The sequence below is a fragment of the Phasianus colchicus genome, chromosome 1 (genome assembly GCF_987193195.1).
Source record: "Phasianus colchicus chromosome 1, bPhaCol1.hap1.1, whole genome shotgun sequence".
In the NCBI taxonomy this organism is placed as follows: Eukaryota; Metazoa; Chordata; class Aves; order Galliformes; family Phasianidae; genus Phasianus; species Phasianus colchicus.
Window position 1 is genome coordinate 111975486 of NC_143436.1, and position 20448 is coordinate 111995933.

At 40.4% G+C, this 20448-nt stretch overlaps 1 protein-coding gene across 3 annotated transcripts in view; it reads left to right on the plus strand.

Moving 5' to 3' along the window:
* The first annotated feature begins 3155 nt into the window (after positions 1 to 3155).
* TRAPPC10 (trafficking protein particle complex subunit 10) overlaps positions 3156 to 20448 on the plus strand; it is a 42259-nt gene continuing 24966 nt past the window's right edge. Inside the window, exons 1-7 of one of the 3 annotated variants that reach the window (XM_031594614.2) lie at positions 3156 to 3558; positions 12514 to 12595; positions 13248 to 13383; positions 14831 to 15027; positions 16623 to 16818; positions 17888 to 17999; positions 18968 to 19215. In XM_031594614.2, coding sequence (XP_031450474.1) covers positions 3468 to 3558; positions 12514 to 12595; positions 13248 to 13383; positions 14831 to 15027; positions 16623 to 16818; positions 17888 to 17999; positions 18968 to 19215 — 1062 coding nt within the window. In that variant the 5' untranslated portion in view covers positions 3156 to 3467. Of the gene's footprint in view, positions 3559 to 3649; positions 4043 to 8577; positions 8660 to 12513; positions 12596 to 13247; positions 13384 to 14830; positions 15028 to 16622; positions 16819 to 17887; positions 18000 to 18967; positions 19216 to 20448 lie in introns of those variants that run through there. The other 2 variants (XM_031594615.2, XM_090123356.1) reach the window with 2 other exon arrangements.

The following is a 20448-nucleotide window of genomic DNA, read 5'->3' on the forward strand; positions in this document are numbered from 1 at the left end:
CCTTTCAAGTCAGACTTCATTCCTTCTCCTGGAGGATGTGTTCCCAAAAGCCATAGAAATGACCCAAAACATACCTAACTAGAAATCAGCCACATAGTATGACTCATCTTATACTGGTGGGACTGCCTGATGGCTGTGAGTACTGGGTGCATAAGTCTTTGAGTCATCAATAAGAGCAAATATTAACAGGACTAACAGTAGCAATTACAGCCATATAAAATTTTTATGATGACAACTTTAAATTCTGTTTGATGCTACTGCAGAGAGAAGTGAAATCAGTGGAAAGTGAGCTGGCTTGAAAGCCCACTGTAGATAATGTGAAATGAGGAAGAATAAACATCAGCTTTTGCTACTGATAACAGCTAATGTTTGAAGCACAGTTAGAAAGTCAGCAGCAAGAGCATAGCCTGCATTTTCAAGTGAAAAGTGAGTTTTTGTCCCTTGTTTTTAGAGAGAGTTCATTTTTTCCAATGTTGTTTTCTTACTAATAGGTTCTCATACACCCAGAGCCTTGTTCCTGTAAACATCCATCTAAGAGAATCAACGGAGCATGCTGCAGCCCCTGTTCACAACACAGATGCCTATGTGGAGAAACCAGACTGCTTAGTTAGGAGGAAAGGAAAGGCTTGCATACATTTGTTTCAGCAATCTAAACTTCAGAAGCTGAAATGAACACAGGCTCAGAAACCAGAAGTCTCTTCTTGGTCAGGTAGCACATATGGCTTTTCATTCACTCATACAGATGCCTCCTAGGTTAATCTATTCCATTACAATGCACCTCCCAGTCAATATCCATCACAGTGGTGACCTACTTGGGTACTGAGCTCACTGCTGTAATAAAATAATGCTGATGCTAAGGAGAAGCGCTTGCACAAGCAGCAGCTGGCTACAAACTGCCCCAAGTTCAGCTCCAAGTATAATTCTGCTATCCTAGCATGATTAGGAAAAAGATTTAGGCCCAAAAAACTGACTAGGGCTGCTGTTTTAGTTTAATGGAAACACCTACACCGCGGCTACTAAATCCAAAGAGACTGAAATTCTGTGGTGACTAAAACCTTAATCCCACTGAACTACTGACCTTAGCTCTAATCTCTGAGAAAAGGGGACGAGCACTGTATACTAACAGGAGATTTGCTGGAAGAGATTCACACGTATTTAACCCACATTTGCCAGCTTTCACACCTGTGTTGGTTAGGTCTGTGCAGGATGGCCGATTTAATGAAGGTATGGAATAAATTATGTAGGAGCTGACTGGAAGGAATTCATGATTTTTCCACATGTTTGTAACTGTGTTTTTGTTTCAGGAAATCACGTACTTGCCATACACTTATTAGTGATACTGTAAACAGATGTATAAATGCTGTCATTTTTAAAATTGCTGAGTTGCAGTGACATGATATACTTTGACTTTCATAGTCTACACACACACACACAAAAAAAAAGCTGTTTACATTCAGCTGCTCATCTAAACATATAGATCAGACATTTTATTGTGCTATATAAATTTTTTAAAGTTTTGGCTTGTAAAATATTTTGTATTTGACTGGGCCAAGGAAACAAAAATAAAGTGAAAGAAACAAGGAAATAAAGTTTGTGCTAAAAGAAAAATCTAAACAATATGACTTCTGTAAATATTTAAGACACCTAAACCACTTTAGCACAATGTTACTGCAATAAACAGTTATGAGTAATACACAGATATTTTTAGCCCTACCTTAGGTTTATTTAGCTTTATACATGTATGAAGTGTTCTTCATTTTTTTACCCTTTATGGTAAACAACTTTATAGTATGTTTTATATTACTTCTGTTGAAGATACTCAAGGTAACATTCTCCAAGTTTAGGAAATTACAGGGAAGTTGAAGAAATTGTACATCTTTGGGGTGAACAGTGGCTGCAGTAAAACAAGAATCATAGAATCACAAGATTGGAAAGGACCTACAAGATCATCTAGTACAACCACCCTCCCATCACCATTGCTACCATAATTAAACCATATCTTGTAGCTCCTCATCCAGACGCCTCTTGAACACTGCCAGGGACGGCGACTCCACCACCTCCCTGGGCAGCCATTCCAGTGCCTGACCTCTGAGAGAAAAAGTTGTTCCTTATGTCTAACCTAAACCTCCTCTGGTACAACTTGTCGCCATTTCCTCGGGTCCTGTTTGTTGCCTAGAAGAAGAGGCCAAACCCCTCCTCATCACAGCCTCTCTTTGGGAAGTTGAAGGGTGCCAATTTTATGATTACTTTAGTCTAATACAAAATAATCAGATACAAAATAAGTGCAAGACTGCATCATATCTGTGTACTAAAAGACATTATAAATCATTAAGCTTTGTGGGCCATATTTGCTGGTATGTTCTAGCTGCTTTTTGTGGCTCTGAAACCAAGACGTATCTGTGTGTAGGCTGGCTTTGTCCCAGCACCTTGCTCACCTCCCTGTGCTCACCAGCCCGTGCCACACACTCTGCTCCCTGTAATCCTCCTGCTGGCCTCACGCTCTGCACAAGCTACCTTTCTTCAGGCCGAATGATAAGCCAGCCATCTGTCACCTTACTCACTGCGACCTGTAAAGCCCATCTTCCAGATGGCCTGCAACAGAACTGACCGGCGTGCCTGAGGTCACTGAAAAGACAGTGCAGATGCACGTGCTCCCACCCAAGCACCTCTGATCACTGTGGAAATGGTTTAGGCTCTTCAGCGTTGTTAAGTACAAGCTTCAGAACCCTATGGTTATTACAGAACCAAGAATGTTTTGGGCTCGAAGGGGCCTTAAGGGGCTCGAAGGGGCCTTAAGGGGCTCGAAGGGGCCTTAAGGGGCTCGAAGGGGCCTTAAGGGGCTCGAAGGGGCCTTAAGGGGCTCGAAGGGGCCCATCTCGTCCACCTGCCGTGGGCAGGGCTGCCCCACCAGCTCAGGCTGCCCAGGGCCCCATCCAACCTGGTCTTGAGCGCCTCCAGGGATGGGGCACCACAGCTTCTCTGGGCAGCTGTGCCAGAGCCTCACCGCCTTCTGGGGAAAGAATTTCCCCTGACGCCACTCCTACATCAGACCACCGCTCTGGCAGACCCCGATCCCTCACACCACCGCCCCGCAGCACCCAGCCCCGACCTGCTTCCCCTCAGCGCCCGGCCCGCCCCGCGCAGGCGCACCGCTCTTCGGCCTTCCGCTGCCCGGCCCCGCTCCCCTTTTCCTCCGCCCGTCGGCAGCCGCGCCCGGCCCGGACGGCGTCGCCCCTCGCCGGCCGTTCGCGGCGCTCCCCGGAAGCGGTAATGCTCCGCCGGTGATCCAGGAAGCGGATGAGCCCGCACGCCTTCCCCTCCGGAACGGAGCGGCGCGGCGGGGAAGGGGCGCGGGGGCCGCGAGAAGGCCCGGCGGAGGCGCGGGCCGTGGCAGCCCCCCCGGCGGCGGCGGCGTTTCCATGGCGCCGGGCGGGCGGGGGAGCCGGGGCTGAGGACCCCGCCCGCTCATGGACCCCGCCGCGGCGGCGGCCGGCGAGGAGGAGGGCGGGGAGAAGCCGCCGGTGATTTACACCATGGAGAACAAGCCCATCGTCACCTGTGAGTGCTGCCGGGCGGGGAGGGCTGAGGGGCGGTGGCGGCGGCTTCGCGGCGCCGCAGCTTTGTGTGCCGAAAACGGCGCTGGGGAGCGGGTCGGTGGCCGCCCTGCCGCCCCTCCGTTCCTCGGGTGTGTTGTGGGGTGGTGGTGAACGAGGAACGTGGCTCGATGGGGTTGCAGGTGCTCGGGGTGCAAACGCGGAGATGAAACTTACGCCCCGAACTTCTGGTCGCTGTAGTGCTGCTGAGGGCGAGGAGGAAGGCGTGACTGTGGTGAGGAAGGGTAGCGACCCTTAGCTGGTGGGTTCCCGCTGACGTTATAATTTAGTCCTTAACTGTTGTGCCTTAGCTCCGTCTCTGAAAGGCAGACAGCGTGTTTAACGAGCCGCGTCCTGTGGTTCCAGTGATGGATTAGTTCCCTCAGGTGTAAAGCACGACGTGTGGACACTGGCCCTGGTGGAAAACAGGAGCTCCCGTGCTCCTGCAGGTATAGAGGGTGGCACACGGAGTTCACTGAAACGCATGAAGCACAGCTGTAGTGCTGCTGATAGGTGGTGGTCAGCCACAGAAATTTTTGTGTGCTTTAGAAGGAGGCTCATCTGTGATATCAGAAACAACAGAATTGGAGTCACAGAATATCCTGAGTTGGAAGGGACCTGTAAGGATCATCAAGTCCAACTCCAGGTTCCACATGGTACCACTCAAAATCCAAACCCTATGTCTGAGAGCTCCCTGAACTCCAGCACTGGGGGCCGTGCCCACAGCCCTGTGCAGCCCGTTGCATGCCCACCGCCCTGTGGTGCAGACCCTTTCCCTGACCCCCATCTGCCCTCCCCTGACACAGCTCCATGCCGTTCCCTCGGGCCCTGTCGCTGTCACACAGAGCAGAGCTCAGCGCTGCCCCTCCGCTCCCTGTGAGGAGCTGCAGCCGCCATCAGGCCTCCCCTCAGCTCCTCTGCTCTGCGCTGAGCACAGCGAGGGGCCTCAGCCGCTCCTCATGCGACTATTTGCACTTTATCAGTAAAACCATGGTAATGCTTTGTGTGCTTGCAGAATAAAAACTGTTCCACGTTTGTGTGTTGTCTTAGTACAGAGTCAGCTCTATTGTATTTCCTGACTAATGATTTATGTCTTAGACTGATATTGATATCCAAGTGTAAACTCCTAACCACATAATTACAGAATTGTGCATGTGTAAATACATATATAATTTTCTCCAGACTCTTTTATAACTGCGCTTTTCTTTTTCTTAAACTTTTTAATTGGTTTTGGATGTAGCTCCTAAATAGAAGTCAGTGATATCTTTACTGAATATTCTATCCTCGCCTACTTCAGACACCTTTGAAATCCATTTCAGGTCTAAAGACAGAAAAATGAACATATGAGAAACACGTGAAGGATATCGTTGACTGTGCAATCTACTATAGGGATTCTGCAGGGCTGTTGTAGTCAATCTCCAGAGGTCCCTTCCAATCCATATGGTTCTGTGATTCCCATTGGGTGTCACTGTACTATTCAGGCTGAGGTGGAGTATTCTTTAGGTTTGCTGGTTGTATCCGGAGCTGGAGTGTGTATGTATGAGGGAGAGGAGGTGGGATGCATATCAGTCCTTACTGTTCCTGTATGATTGGAGTATGTAAAATACTTTTCAGTTTGTTGAAGTACATGCAGCTTTACCTCAGGCTGTCTGGCCTCTTTGTGCAAGGAAACTTTCAAATTTCCAAACGCTACATTTCATCAGGTGTCAATCAAGCCCAGGTATCTGATTTTAAATATAATTATTTTATATTTAAATACAGCAAGTGTATTTCATGTTTGCAAAGTGTTTTAGGCTCATCATTATACAGTATGATGGCAGCATATCTACAAATGAGATACAAGGTAAACATTATGCATCATTTGTGTGCCTTGCTGCTGGACTACAGGAGCTGTGAGCAACCATGACAGCAGTATGGCAGTAAACCTTTTCTGATGTGAATTGGAATTGATTGATCTGACAAAACTGAATTCAAAAAATAAAGGTAACTGAGCAAAAGCACTTAGAGATGACATCTCTGGTGAATGTCGTAAGGGTGTTTTGCTATCATTTTTAAACAAGCATTTGTTTTTAGTGGTGGGAACACATTTTGTTTTAGCAGCTTTTCTTTTCTTCTCTGTCCAGAGAAGTGGATTTGGAGATGATGGAACTTCAAATAAAAGCATTCAACAGAAGTAACTTTGGTGAGGGAAAGCATTTCTGATCATCCATGAGCAGATAAGGCTTGGTATTTTAGGAAAATAGTTGCTGGCTTTGTATTGGGTTGTTGGAAAGTACATTCAGAACTACAATATTAGAAGCCATTCAATTACTACTTGTCTTCTGTTTTGTTATCCTGGATTCAGGCAGTTAAAGCTGTCTGGGTTAAGTGTCCTGCCCAGCAGGCACATGTGAGGGGGGACAGAACTGCAAGGAGATGCAAGGACAGGTGGTGGAGTCTCCTTCTCTGGAGGCTGTTCAAGATCTTCCTGGATGCTGTCCTGTGTGGCCTACTGTAGGCAGAGGAGTGGACTTGATGGTCTCCAGAGGTTCCTTCCAACCCCTTTGATTCAGTGATTCTGTGACTAGCTTTTGTCTATGTGAAGATAAGTGAGGTTGTGTCTCAGAACCTAAGTATTTATTTCCCTTAGCTACAGGATTTAGATTAATGTGTCAAAAAAACAGTTGTATCATGAAATGCTCCCGTTGACTTTCAGAGTTTATTTTTGGTTATTGAGAACTGAAAAGTTTTGTTCTTTTGGTATGAAACTTGTTCTCACGACACTGTAAATATACTGGTATTTTGCAAACAAGTGTTTTTACTTACTTGAAATAAATTTGAGCATATTTTCAAAGGAATGCTTCTGTGGAGAAAAGAACTGGTAGAGTTGTGCTTCCAAAACTATGAGTTTGTCTCTACTGTGCAAGTAATCCTTTGCCAAATTGATACAATCCTGAATGTAGCGCTGTGGGTTATGTACGCTTTGTCCTACAGAATAAAAATGGCAGCTCCTATGTGGCTTGTATAATTGGTGCCTATAGCAAATGCAGTTTTTAACACTACTCTTTTCATATAACTAACAAATCTGAAGAGAGTTTCTGTAGGCAAGCAGACAACCATATTATGTAAGAATGGAAAAAGTAGTATATGCACAGACAGGTGCTGTTCCTCTGTTGTTTTTTCACCTTTCCTCAAAATAGCAGCATACCATGTAGTATGAAGTCATTCTCCTCAGTTAGGCCTGATTGCTGTGATGACTCCTTTCCAGAACAGTTTGAAGCACGTTTTTGTACTGTCAGTCTTAAACCCAGTGGGGACTTTCACGTATCCAGCTGTGGATATTCTCACTGCAGTACATTACATTGCAAGCTCTCACCAGTCAGCCTCTACCTTTCTCTCACTGCTGTAAAAAATACTATTTTTAGTGTTGTTAATTGTTTTTTATTCAAAGAGGCAGGTTGAGCCTCAGACATCTTGGACTTTGGTATCTTCCTTGCAATGCTGACTTGGCATAATCCTTAAGCAAAGTAGATTGCTTTCTTAGCAAACCTGAACAACGCTGCTTGTTTCCTGGGTCGTATTTTAAATTTAATTTGAGAAAGTCTTTTGAATAGTAATATGATGGTCATTCAAATACATGCCAACCAAGTGTTCTGATTAAAGAACTTGTCCTTATGTAGCTGGTTTACACTTCAGCTGCTTTCTGTAATTATCCACATAAAGAGCAAGTTGAAGGCTGTAGACCATCTTGGTGAATGAAGTAATGTAATAGTTTTCTCAGAGCTTTTTTGCCATGCTCTTCTTTTGCAATTATTGTCAAGCAGTTGTTGAATGTTCCTTATCAGTGTGTAGTATCTGTTTAGATATATAAACACTATGTATATAGAAAGAACTTTCTATCTCTTTGGGGAGAATAGGTTGCATCACTTTCATCTGAATGTGTTGTGATATGACAACAGCAAGATCATCGTAGGCCTGAGAGTGGAAAGTGTCTGCAAATACCTACAAGAACAGCAAAAATAGAAAGGACTAATGAAAGCAAAGAGAGAGTTTTAAATCTTTTTAGAGTAAGAAGAAGTACCTACAGTTAAGGATACTATTGTGGGATTGGAAGAGCTTGATTCAGATGATCTTGCATCACTAATAGGTAGAGGTCTTAAAGCGTGCCAAACAAAAAGTGGCATGTAGCCTAATTGATCAGAGATTTGGTGCTAGTGAGACCCTTTAAACGACTGCATCCTGCAGAAGCATGTTCTGTTTGCAAACAGGCCTCCTGTCTGCACTGTAAGTTGTTACCATTAAGGAGGTGATCTGATGTTATTCTGTACTTATGTCTAATTACCTTTATCATGAGAAGAGGCAGCGTATTCTTGCCAGTGTTAACTTCTTTCTTATAAACATAGTGGTGCAGCACTAAGATGGGAAAGATTACTGCGAGAAATTTCTTTCTACAGGTTACAAGTGAATTAGGTACAGTTTTTCACTGATATCAAAGAAAAATATTTGTCTGCTTTAGTCATCTGACATCAGAGGTGTGTGTGTGTTTGTTTTTATTTTCTTAACATTGCCTGTGTAGTTATAATGGATCGGAATGATTTCATTCAGAAGGAAATATTGATTTGGGAATGTTCAGATAGTTCACTGACAAACATCTAGAAAGTTTGGGATGTGTTGGGGGGGAAAAAAAATATTGGGGATTTTGGTGGGTTTGGGATAGGTCTCAAAATGTTATTATGGTTCTTGTGCGTCAGCTAGCTTGTCAAAGAGTACCTGTTCCTCTTGGAAATCCTGGACTTGTTGTTTCAAAGTACCAGGGAGTAAAACAAGAAGGAATGGAGAAATGACAAACTTGGAACCAATAGCATGAAATTTCAGTGAGTGGCTTGAACCTTCCTGTGGACTTCTGGAGTTGTACTTTCTAGAATATTCATCCACCTTAGCATTATGTTGTCACCTAAACAAAGGGTATTTTGGCATTGGTTGTTCCTTTCAGTTCTTGACTAATGTCACCCTTGACATTTTTCCACAGGATTAGATTTATGGTTATGAACTCCTCTAAAGGGATATTGCCTACCCCTGAACCACAGGTTGATACTTTCTTTACTCAGTTATGCAATGATTGTGAACAGCCAGGTTCACAAACAGTATTCATTTTAGTAAGTTTTGCTTCTCTTTTGCTTGACATGGCCATCTAAATGCTTTGGATGTCAATTTGGTGGATGTCAAGTGGTTGTCAGTCATAGAAAGCATAAGTTAAAATGATTTTTTGGCTCAGTGTTTGATCTGTGCTTGTGGTAAAACTATGTAAATCATCTAAATCTATTTTGATTTTTTTTTTAATTTATGAATATATTTATTAGATATGCTTAAAGAATACAGTAGAACTAAAGATGTACTCTTCAGGTTTTAAGTGATAAGGGATGTTATTTCCTAGTTATGATCTGTATCATGTTTCCATATTGTGATCTTGTTTAATTCTGGCAATTCTTCAGAAGAAGAAAGTCCTTCTCTAAAAGACTGAGTTTTAGTTGTGGTAGGATTCCAGAATTATTTTTGTTTTCCCTTTACACACATCCATCTTTCTCTTTTTAAGCTGTGTCTGGTCATCCTTTACACTTTGGCTCTATTAGTGACAGTCCTTGGAGTGAAAGCTTGGTGTTGAGCCCCTTCCACCGAGATGAGTTTGCTACAATAAAATGGTTGCTTGGGCATCCATCCACATTGTATTTGTTTTGTTGTGTGTCTGTCTTTGTTTGTTTAAGAAGATAACACATTTAAAGCCATTCTCAGACTTTTTTATATCCTTTTTTTAGTCTTTCCTTCCCCTTTCTTTCCCCCTAGACTGGAGTTTGTTCTATGTTGGAGTTCCAGGGGTACTTGTATTCTTGGAAATGTTTCATTCAAAATTTAGTTAGATGCAAGGCAAAATTCATGTGTGGGGTTTTTTTTGTTTGTTCATTTTTTGTCTTTTTAAAAAAATATTTTAGGAAGTAGATCATGCATGCAGCAACTACTAATGCTTCAGGGACGCATACAGAACAGTGTGATACTTTTGCAGTATTTCATGTCTCTTGAGTCTTGGGAATCTTGTGCAACAACTATCCCAAACAATCCTGATCTTCCAGGAATTTTTGTTCTGTTATTTAGGAAAGTGATGCTCTTACTGTCTGCTTATTATGATGTTCTCCACTTCCACTCCAGTAGCAGGCAGTTCACAAATTGACCTGCATCTTGCCAGTCTTACGGTCCTTTCTAGGTTGTACTACCAATTCATAGAATCATAGAGTGATTTGGGTTGGAAGAGACCTTTAAGATCATCCAGTTCCAACTCCCTGCTATAGGGGGTATTCAGGGATACCTCCCTCTAGACCAGGTTGCTCGAAGCCCCATTCAGCCTGGCCTTGAGTGCTTCCAGGGAGAGTGCAGTCACAACTCATTTGATGTTTGTCCTGTGTCAGTTCTGTGCTAGTGCTGCCTGCTGATAACTTCATGTTCAGTGTTTGATGGAATGGCTCAAACTTGCTGATGACAGTAGATATAGGGTCTCATTGAGCAGAACCTGAAATGCTGCAATCCTTTGGGTGTTTGTAATACTCAGTAACTGCGTTTGGTCCGTATTCAAAAGATAAGGTGCTGTAGTTTGCTTTGGAGGTCTGTTCTCCTTTTTTCCTCTGATCATCGAGGATAGCCTTGCATGGATCACAGATACATTCTTAGATGTATTTTACATGCCCTCAAATCTAATGCAGGAGAAAAAGCTAATTAAAACAAATGAGTTTTAAAACTAATGTTGTCTTTCTTCAGCTGACAGTGTGGTGTGGTTGTCTGTAACAGGACGGCACTTAAATACATATTACCATTTAGAATCTTTTCTGTATTACAGAAATAATCTTTTTTATTCAAGATGTTGAATTCTCAGACATTCTGGGATGCAAATTGGATTTTTAGGTGCACTACAGAAAAAGCACTTTGCTGTGCTCTAGAGGCAAAATCTGTAGTTCTCCTTTCTTTGTATCAGGCTCCAGACTTCCCAGGCTATCACTTTGATGTGGTCAGCGTGCTGTTGCTAAATCACTGAGCTGTATTTCACTTTCTATGGGCAGTAATGAGTTGCAAATCAATAAAGAGTTTTTTATGGCCCATCTTATGGAGATGTTGTAACTTGGTATGAGATAGCGTTAAGCAGTATAGCCAACACTTGTTTCAATATTCATTTCAGAATTTGTTTATATTATTAAATTAAAGATTTCGTATGCTGCACTTAATTCAAACAGAGCAGGAGGAAGTGCAGAGTCAAGAGTGAAGTGCTTGTTCAGTAACTTTCTGGAGACTTCTGGCTAAAGCAGTAATCATAGAGTGACTGCTGGTTTATTTTTAAGCAATTTTAGGAAATGGTATCACTGAACAACAGCTGTTTTGGTCAGATGTTAGAGCACCTGGATTTGCTTGTCTGGTGTTTAATCAAACTTGGTTGTTTAATATCTGATGATTGCATTATGCTAGTGGCTGATGGTCAAAGTGATAGATTAGAGAAAATTAGGAAAAGATGGGTGGACTGTAAAAGGATTCCCAACCAGAAGAGGGCCACTAACACGATCAAAGGGCTGGAGTATCTCCCCTGTGAAGATAGGATGAGGGAGGTGGGCTTGTTCAGCCTGGAGAAAAGAAGGCTGCAAGGTGACCTCATTGCAGCCTTCCAGTATTTAAAAGGGTATTAAAAAGAAGGGGAATCAACTTTTTACAAGGGTAGACAGTGATAGGACAAGGGGGAATGGTTTTAAGCTCAAAGAGGGAATGTTTAGGTTGGATGTCAGGAGGAAGTTCTTTACAGAGAGAGTGGTGAGGTGCTGGAACAGCTGCCCAGAGAGGTTGTGGATGCCCCATCCCTGGAGGTGTTCAAGGCCAGGTTGGATGGGGCCCTGGGCAGACTGGTCTAGTATTAAATGGGGAGGTTGGTGGCCCTGCCTATGGCAGGGGGGTTGGAACTTGATGATCCTTGGGATCCCTTCCAACCCATGCCATTTTTTGATTCTGTAATTGTAAGTAAAATTTGGTAAGCTCCTATTAGGAGCAGTTTCTTATTCTGTGCACAATGGGAAGGAAAAGAGAGGATGTCAGGTTCTTCTCCAGCCTTAGCTCTTCTGTTCCACAGGAAGGCAAGAAGATCCTTTGTTCAGGTTGGGCTGTACAACAGCAAGTGATTATAAAGATTATAAAGACAAGTGGAAAACTGCCAGGAAATAGCCGACTTGCTGTATGCTTGTTTAACATGGTAATTGGAAAACATAACTCTTCAGCTCCAGAGATCCTGAGAAAGGTGTGGGGGAAGGAGAGTGAGAACATGGAGCTTCTGGAGGATGGAAAAAGGATTAAAAAAAAAATTAATTTGCAGTCTCAGAAAAAGGGGAATGCAGAAATTCAAAGATAAAGCCGTAAGGAGCAGAAGAGAAGAGAAGCCACAGAGAGCAATAGCTGAGATAACTTCAGGGCAGCATGCACGTGAGAGATAGCATAAATGATATCACAGCTAGTATGCGCCAGCTCATTTTCCCAACATCAGAATGCACAGGTATCATAATAGGTATTAGGACTCTGATCAAATGCTATGAAATTTATATTTATAGCCTCACTCCTTTTCTCATTGGAGTGTGTTTATTTGCCAGAAGTGACATGCAATATTTTCTCTTTAATTGTGATGAACTATTGAGGCATTGTACCTTGTCTAGTACGGTTGATTGCTCAGTCAGGAAGTTGAAATAGCACATGTATTATGTGCCTTGTTGAGGTGTTCTATTAGGTTGTGTTGGGTGTCCAAGGCAAATAAAAATACAACTTTTTTATTGAAGCAAATGGAAGCATAGTTTATTATGTTGTTTTTTTGTTTGTTTGTTTTGTTTTTATAATTTGCACACGGTGATAAATTATTTTATTTCATGTTTAGGTGCTGGAGATCAGAATTTATTTACTTCCCTGTATCCTACACTTTCTCAGCAGCTTCCAAGAGAACCCATGGAATGGAGGAGGTAAATTTGCATTTAGTTCTGTAGTACTATTTCAGTATGTTACTAGACATGGGAAAATGTGCCATTGTGCCGTGGGAAGCTTTTACCATAAAGTGAGTCAGACACCTGCCTTAATTAGTCAAGGTAAATGTTCAGAATGCTCTCTTCTGCACCTCGGCTGTGCTGAACTTTACCTGAAGGAAAATGATAGTAGTGCTGTGTTTCTTTTTGTTGTTATTGGTGCTTTGGTACGTGCCTTGATGTGCTTTGGATGTTCTGAAAGGGGTGTGCTGCTCTTTTTCATGAAAATATAGGTAGAATTTTAGATGAAATTTCTTTCAGAATCCTTTGTATGGCCCACTGTGTTCTGGTGGAGGAAAATATTTTGGGAATTTTCTTATTTATTATTTTCTACTTCTACAGGTCTTGGAGGTATAGAAAATCTTTTAATGAAAACTGAAAAGCTTCTAGCTGCTGTTCTTGTAAAAAGGAGCATCTATAATATCACTTCAAGTGATACCATATTTTAGCTAACTTTATGTAAACTACTGTAAGCATAGTTTTTGAGTTTCCAATACCCAGAGCTTTTCAGTTTATTCAACAAAATCCATTTTCATTTTTGGGTTCTGCTACATATGTCTCAGTTGCTAATTTCAGTTTTTGAATTTTTCAGGTCTTATGGCCGTGCTCCAAAGATGATTCATCTAGAATCAAACTTTGTTCAGTTTAAAGAGGAGCTACTACCCAAAGAGGGGAATAAGGCTCTTCTGACTTTTCCCTTTCTTCATATTTACTGGACAGAATGTTGTGTAAGTATTAGAAAAACAAAATTAAATTGTTTTGACTTTCAACTTGCCCAGTCATTTTTTTTTTTAAACTTGCTTTTTGTGTTTGCTTGAACAATTAAGTTTGCAATGCATAAACATACATACCTAGTATATCAGAAACTTGTCAACTTAAGTATGTTTTTATTATAAGTGGCACTTGTAATGTTGCTTGACACTAAGAGGAAGGCTTTTGAATAGCCTTTTTTTCAGCATTTTGTCATTAAAAAAACCAAAGTCTAACAGCGTTATTGCGGTAGCACAGCACATTTGCTACATGATACAGAAATGCGGTCAGATTATTTTGGTTATGATCTATTCATGAGGTTAAATCTTAGAAAGAATATTTTACTTAACCTTTTGCATATGTCAGCTGTTAGTATGCATCAGTGGTCTAAGCTGGTGTATTGGGTTTAGATGGAAAAGTTTTGGTAGCAGACGGCTGCAGGGGTGACCAGTGTGCACAGAGCCCAGCAGCTGCCCCATGGTCAGAGCAAAGCTAGCTCCAGCTGATCTGAAAGGGACCATGGGCAGAGCTGAGCTGTGAGCTTCACTGGATGTGCTCTGGGAGAGTTGATTTAAGGAAGGGAAGAACTGCTGCCCAACATCAGCTGGGAGTGAGGAGTGAGAATGGTGAGAGCAGCGGCCCAGCACTGCAGCACCAAGGTCAATGCAGAACGAGGGTAGGAGGTGCTCCAGGCAAAAGCAGAAGCTCCCTGCAGTCCAGGAGAGGCCCATGGATGAGCAGGCTGTGAAACCACCACAACTGGATAATATTTGGAAGGTCTTAATTCTGTTTATCTGAAGCTCACTGCTTAGCGATTGCATAACTAATTCATAATAGAGACCAGTTGAATGACAGAGGTAACTTCTGATTGGTGACCAAAGGCATTCCTAACAGGTTTAAGAGTTATCTGAATTAATTTGTTTGGAAACAATTGAAAAAATGCCGAACAACCTTCAGTGGTTTTGTTTTTTTAAAACAAACAAGAAAGCTCGCCTCCCTTCCCCTCCAGCTTGTACACTGTTTAAGATTTGAGCTGTGTTAGAAGGCACAAATGCCACACTTCTGTTATTATGCAAGAATATAATTGTTTAGCTTTCTGGTGTCAAACATACTCATATTGTAAAATTTAAGAATATAATCTAAAGGATTGTACCAAAGACTAATTGGTACAATGATTAGTACAAGGTTTCCAAGAATTATACCAAGTACTCTTAATCAATTACTAGAAATAAATGAAATTCAAAGACGAAAAACCTTATCATACTTTGGCTCATTTGGTTTCTCCCACTAAGTAAATTTACTGTCACTAATTCTGTTTGATAAGCCTCTATATTTTTCTTCTGTTGGAACAAAAGTACAGAAGTTGCCTTTTGAAATTGTTTAGAATGACTGTTTGCTTTGGTGATTCACCACTTCTCACCTCAGGACACAGAAGTGTACAAAACCACGGTCAAGGATGACATCACCAAGTGGCAGAACGTTCTCAAAGCTCACAACTCAGTGGACTGGCTAATTGTGATAGTTGAGAGTGATGCCAAGAAAAAAAACAAAACAAATATCCTTCCCCGAACCTCTATAGTAGATAAAATAAGAAATGACTTCTGTAACAAACAAAGTGACAGGTAAGGGATCTTTTACTTGCAAACTTTTAAACCTTTGACTAGTGTGTGCTGACTTAAAACCTTAACTTTTCTATGTAACAGATCCCTTGCTTTTTATAGGATCTTCTCTGATGTCCAGCATCCAAAGCTATAAAAGGAGGAGTTTATTTTCAATTCCTCATGGATTAGTGGTGTCTTTGAAATGTTTCAAGAATATTTCAAGTACACTGAAATCTCATGACTTATCTTGATTGAAGGGGAAAATTCCATTCTCATATCAGTTTTCAAAACTTAGGTGCAGAAATGTTATCAGAACTACAGGTAGTGGTAGTGTGGTGTGAGGGGAAAATGAAGCTGACATCGTTAACTTTTTTACCATTGAACTCTACTTTTCACTTAATAAATCACCTTTGCAGTATGAAATAATTGATGTAAAAACAGCTGAAGAAACTGAAGTTATTCTATGGAAAATAATGATGAAAAAAGTTATGAATCTGTTTCTGCCTTCATTAAAGACAACAAAATATGCAAATCTTTATTTGAAACTAATAAATATCTTCTTCTTTAGTCTGCATCATTGCATGGGACATATTAAATTTTCATTTTGTTTTAATCTCAAGAGTTAACTTTAAATAGGAGATCTTACCCCTAAGAATGGGTGATGGTTCAAAGGGGCAGATGAAAGTACTCGTAACTTTGTGTGGTCTGCCAGTGACCAACTGACAGGTCAGCATGTTATGACATTGACAGCAATTTATTTGTACCCACTTCATGTTTGCTATATTACAGGACTGCTTGGGCAAGTAGTCTGGACATGTCTGAATCATTTTGCTTTTATTATCTCATGGCAAACTGATTAAAACAAGCAGTTAGAAAACATTACATTTCTAATAAGAAATGATGTTCAGTTTAAATAAAAGATTTTTCTGTCTTTGAAGATGTCTGTACTTTTTTGACTCTTCTTAGATTATGGTATAAAAACTGAAGAAATAAATGCTCTCAGTAAGAGATCTGCTTATTTGTGATCTGCTAAGTACTTATTAAAAAACAACAACAAAACAACAACCCCTCCCCAAAAAAACAGTGAAAATTCTAGCACATGAAGTTTGTAAAACAAATTGACATTCTGAAGAACACACTTTTTTGATCTAATTTGTCTTGATTTCTGCTCTGCATAACATTTGCCAACAATAACTATAGTTGTTCTACTGATTGTATTTCTAGGCATGCTTTTTTCCTTTGTTTGCTACAACATTATTACTCATGTATAAATAGTTGGAATCTTGTATCCATTATTTGATTTTTTTATTTAAAAAGTAAACAAAAAAAACTAAAGCCTTCAAATAGTAATTGTTTTGTAAACATCTCTTAAGTCTTTTCTGTAAACTATATAACAGCCTTCAACATATATAGGAAAGTTTAAGAAACAAAAAAAAACCAAAAAAACCACTCTGCCCCCTTCTCTCCCCCCAAACTTTTTTTGATGAGTGTTGAATTAAAAGATAATTTTTATTCACTGTAAACCTGTCAGATGCACACTGTATTACAGCTGTTCATTTATATGTAAAATCTTTATTTTGTACCTCCTCCAAAATAACTTACCGATCTTTTTGCAGATGTGTGGTACTTTCAGACCCTTTGAAAGACTCTTCCCGTTCTCAGGAATCTTGGAATGCCTTCCTGACCAAACTCAGGACATTGCTTCTCATGTCATTTACCAAGAACTTAGGCAAGTTTGAAGATGACATGAGAACTTTGAGAGAAAAAAGGACTGAACCAGGATGGAGCTTTTGCGAGTATTTTATGGTCCAGGTAAGAGCCTTTCTCCTCCTTTCTTCTTCTTCTTTTTTTTTTTTTTTTTTAATATAAAAAAGTGCTTTGAGTTAGTTCTAATATTGGCTTATTTTTCTGGTATTTTTAATGCTCTGTTTGTTCTTTGAGGTAGGAGGGGACAGGGGCAATGAAGACTGATATAAAAGCAACAAGCTTTGGCAAGCCTGAAGAGGTTGTGCACACAAGCCTATTGCAAACAAAGTGTTATGCATCTCAACTGTAACAAACACAAAATCCATCTAGAAAATACTGTGAATTTTGGATAAATGTCCTATTAATATGGTTGTACAAAGACATTCAAACTTGTAATTGCCATTTAATGCAAATATCACTATGCTTTCTTTGCTTAGTTTATTAACAGTATGTGTGGAGAAGTCTGTTTTGAGTAAGGCCAAATAGAGAATGCCCTCAAATTCTGCTTTTTTGTATTTCCAAGTGTGTCTGCTTTAGCTGATGTAGAGAAAAGCAAGAAAATCTTACACAATAGAACTAAAGTTTTGATGCTTTTTATTTTTCCAGTCACTGTATAATTCCCTTTCTTACACTAATTTCACAACATCCTCACGTCTCCTTGGTCTGCTACCACTTTGTTGTGATATATCTACTTCTCTGACTCTTTCTACCTTTAATTTTTGCTCTCTTCTCTGCATACTACAGAACCTTTATTGATACTGCAATGGTGTCTTCATGGTGTAAACAAAAGAGACATTATTACTATTATGGGAGATGACTATTTAGTAGGTTTTCTTTAAACTTGAACTTTCAGTAGATGTATGAAAAGTTGCTTGTAGTGAATCAGAATCTGGATGCACAGTAGGATGAACTGGCATAGCTGTATGTTTGTAGCTTTATTGTTAGTTTCATTGTGTTAGGAGGAAAGGGTGCATTCACTACAGTAGTAGATTTTTCTTTTGTATGTGATTACCAGAAGGAGAAAAATGTTGGAAATAGTACTTCCTGGAGCTCTGTGTGCAGCTGGAGGCAGCTCACAATACCAAACATGACTAGTATCCATAATGTGCTCATTGTCTTGCTTGTGTGTCAAAAGGAAGAACTGGCCTTCGTCTTTGAGATGCTGCAGCAGTTTGAAGATGCACTAGTGCAGTATGATGAACTGGATGCCTTGTTCTCTCAGTACGTTGTGAACTTTGGGGCTGGTGGTAAGTGTTTTAAAATGGTAAAAATTATCCTTATTCATTTATGTGATGTGACGATGATGCCTTGGGTACCATGTGTGTATGTGGGAGAAAGAGATGGTACATTGCAGTGAAGGTCTGCTAGACAGCTGTGCCCTTGTCACAGTCTCATTGTATTTTCTTAGTTCTTGTTTTTAAGCCTCAGAAATGAAAAACAGTTTTTAATGAAAACCTGTATTTTGCTTTTATTCAGTGATTGTTATAAACAGAGCTCCGAGCCTCTGTAATTACCTAAGTTTCAGTCTGGCTGGGATGCAGTTGCTGATCTCACAGCTCACTTCTAAGTTAATAAAGAGCTTCTAGAACAAATGCATCCAGTTTTATTTCAAATTACATGAGATATTTCTGTTCACTTTTGTGGTGATTACCAAATGTGTGCTTAATCTGCTCTGCAGAAGATGAAACCTTCTCTTCACAAAAAATTACTGTGCAAGAAATATCAAATAACTTGAAACTGTTTTAATGAGCAGAAGCATGCGGTGTTACATAAGATCTTTCATTAAGTGCATGTTATGATCATAGTGAAAATACAGTACAGTGAAATATATTTATCCTGACTGAACTTGATGCTAAACCTGAAGGTGAGGATACGTGTCTGTGGTGTCTGACTAAGAAATACATATGTAGATAAAACTGGAAGGTCTGGAACTTCATTTAGGAAGAATTACTGAGAAATACATTACAAACTCAGTGGCATTATACTGATAATAGGAAACACACAATTAAGACCAAATACATGTGGCATTTGAATGTTCTGAATTGTTGTTGACTTAGTTATGGAATTTCTGTTGTTTAGCTTTTAAAGTTAAGATGTTAAGTTTATCAAGTAACTTAAGAAGGAATAAGCAAGTTTGCAACCTAGAGGTGGGGGGCAGAAAAAGAGACTTTAAATAACAGTGATTGATTCTTGGATATTAACTTTATTTATTTAGATGGTGCAAACTGGCTGACTTTTTTTTGCCAGCCAGTGAGGAGCTGGAATGGTTTAATTCTCCGAAAACCGATAGACATGGAGAAGAGAGAGCTAATTCAGAATCAAGAAGCTACTCTACTGGACTTGCGTAGTTATTTATTTTCTCGCCAGTGCACGTTGTTAATCTTCCTGCAGAGGCCGTGGGAGGTTTCCCAGCGAGCGTTGGAGCTTCTTCACAACTGTGTGCAAGAACTCAAGCTATTAGAAGTGAGTTTGTGTAATATATTGCAAATAATAACGCAAACGATTTTATCCAATAGCGATCTAACAAGAATTTTGAAGTCTAGGCATTGGCCACCGAAATACAGTAAATACAGTCTGTGTAGTATTAACACAGTGCAGTAATAATCGATTGTAACAGTGCTAGAATTCAGTATTTTATCATGAAATGGTCTTTGGAAAGAAATTGGAGACATCACATCTGAAAAACCTTGTTTAGGTTACTTTCTCAGTGAAGACTAGAACATTTTAAGTTGTTAAACTGGTGGGTAATTTCTCTTATTTTCTGGATTTATTACTGAGCTCTTGAGCTACGGTTCCAGTAGACTGAAATCTTTGAACAGTGTTGTGTTGAAGAAAATAAGATGGGGTGGTTAATGTGCTGAGATGCAGCCTAATTGTTTGCAATGACTAAGTACTGTTCTGAACTTTAAACATTAATATACAGTAGGGCTTCTTATTGCTGTGCAAGTAGATGTTATTTTGATCACGTTTTGTGGTTCTTCTGTTATAATTCATTCTGGTGCCCAGTAATGCTCTTTTATGTTTTGCGTGTCCCTGTGGCTCTCATCTAATGACAGAAGGAGCAGACAAACGTGACTTCACTCAGAGCTTTTTGTCATGCTGCCTGCCTCAGTGTTACCCCCTTGGTATTCACACAGTAGTTTGCACTAGTGTTTTTAATCCTCTAAAGGGACTGTGTCAGGGATGTTGTACACCAATCATACTCTTGTCTATCACCATAGGTATTTTTAATTGACATATATAATCAAGAATAGTATAGTGTGCATTAGGAGACTTGCAGACTTCACTTTGTGACTCGTGCACCATTTAATCCCATGAGTATCCGGTTCTCTGCAAATTTTGCCTGTGCTTTTATAACAGTAACTGCTAAGTTTTGCCTGCCTGACACTGGTTAGTAAAGTTCCATACAGTGCTGCATTTAAGTACAGAAAGCCTACTTCAGATGTGTTGCCTTTTAAAATGCCACCTTGACGTATTTAAAACGTACTTAAAATTCCCATGTGAAGCATGTTTTGCTTGTATGTTTTGTGACGTGGTTCGTTGTTGTTAGTTTACTTTATCTTTCCAAAATAAATACAGCCAGCCTTCTAAATCTCTGAAGGTAATTCCTGCAATTCCCCTCTTCCTTCCACTGCCCAAGTCTGCCACTCTAGTGTCTGGGTTTCTTCTCTGCACCTTTTCTATTTGTGATGTTTC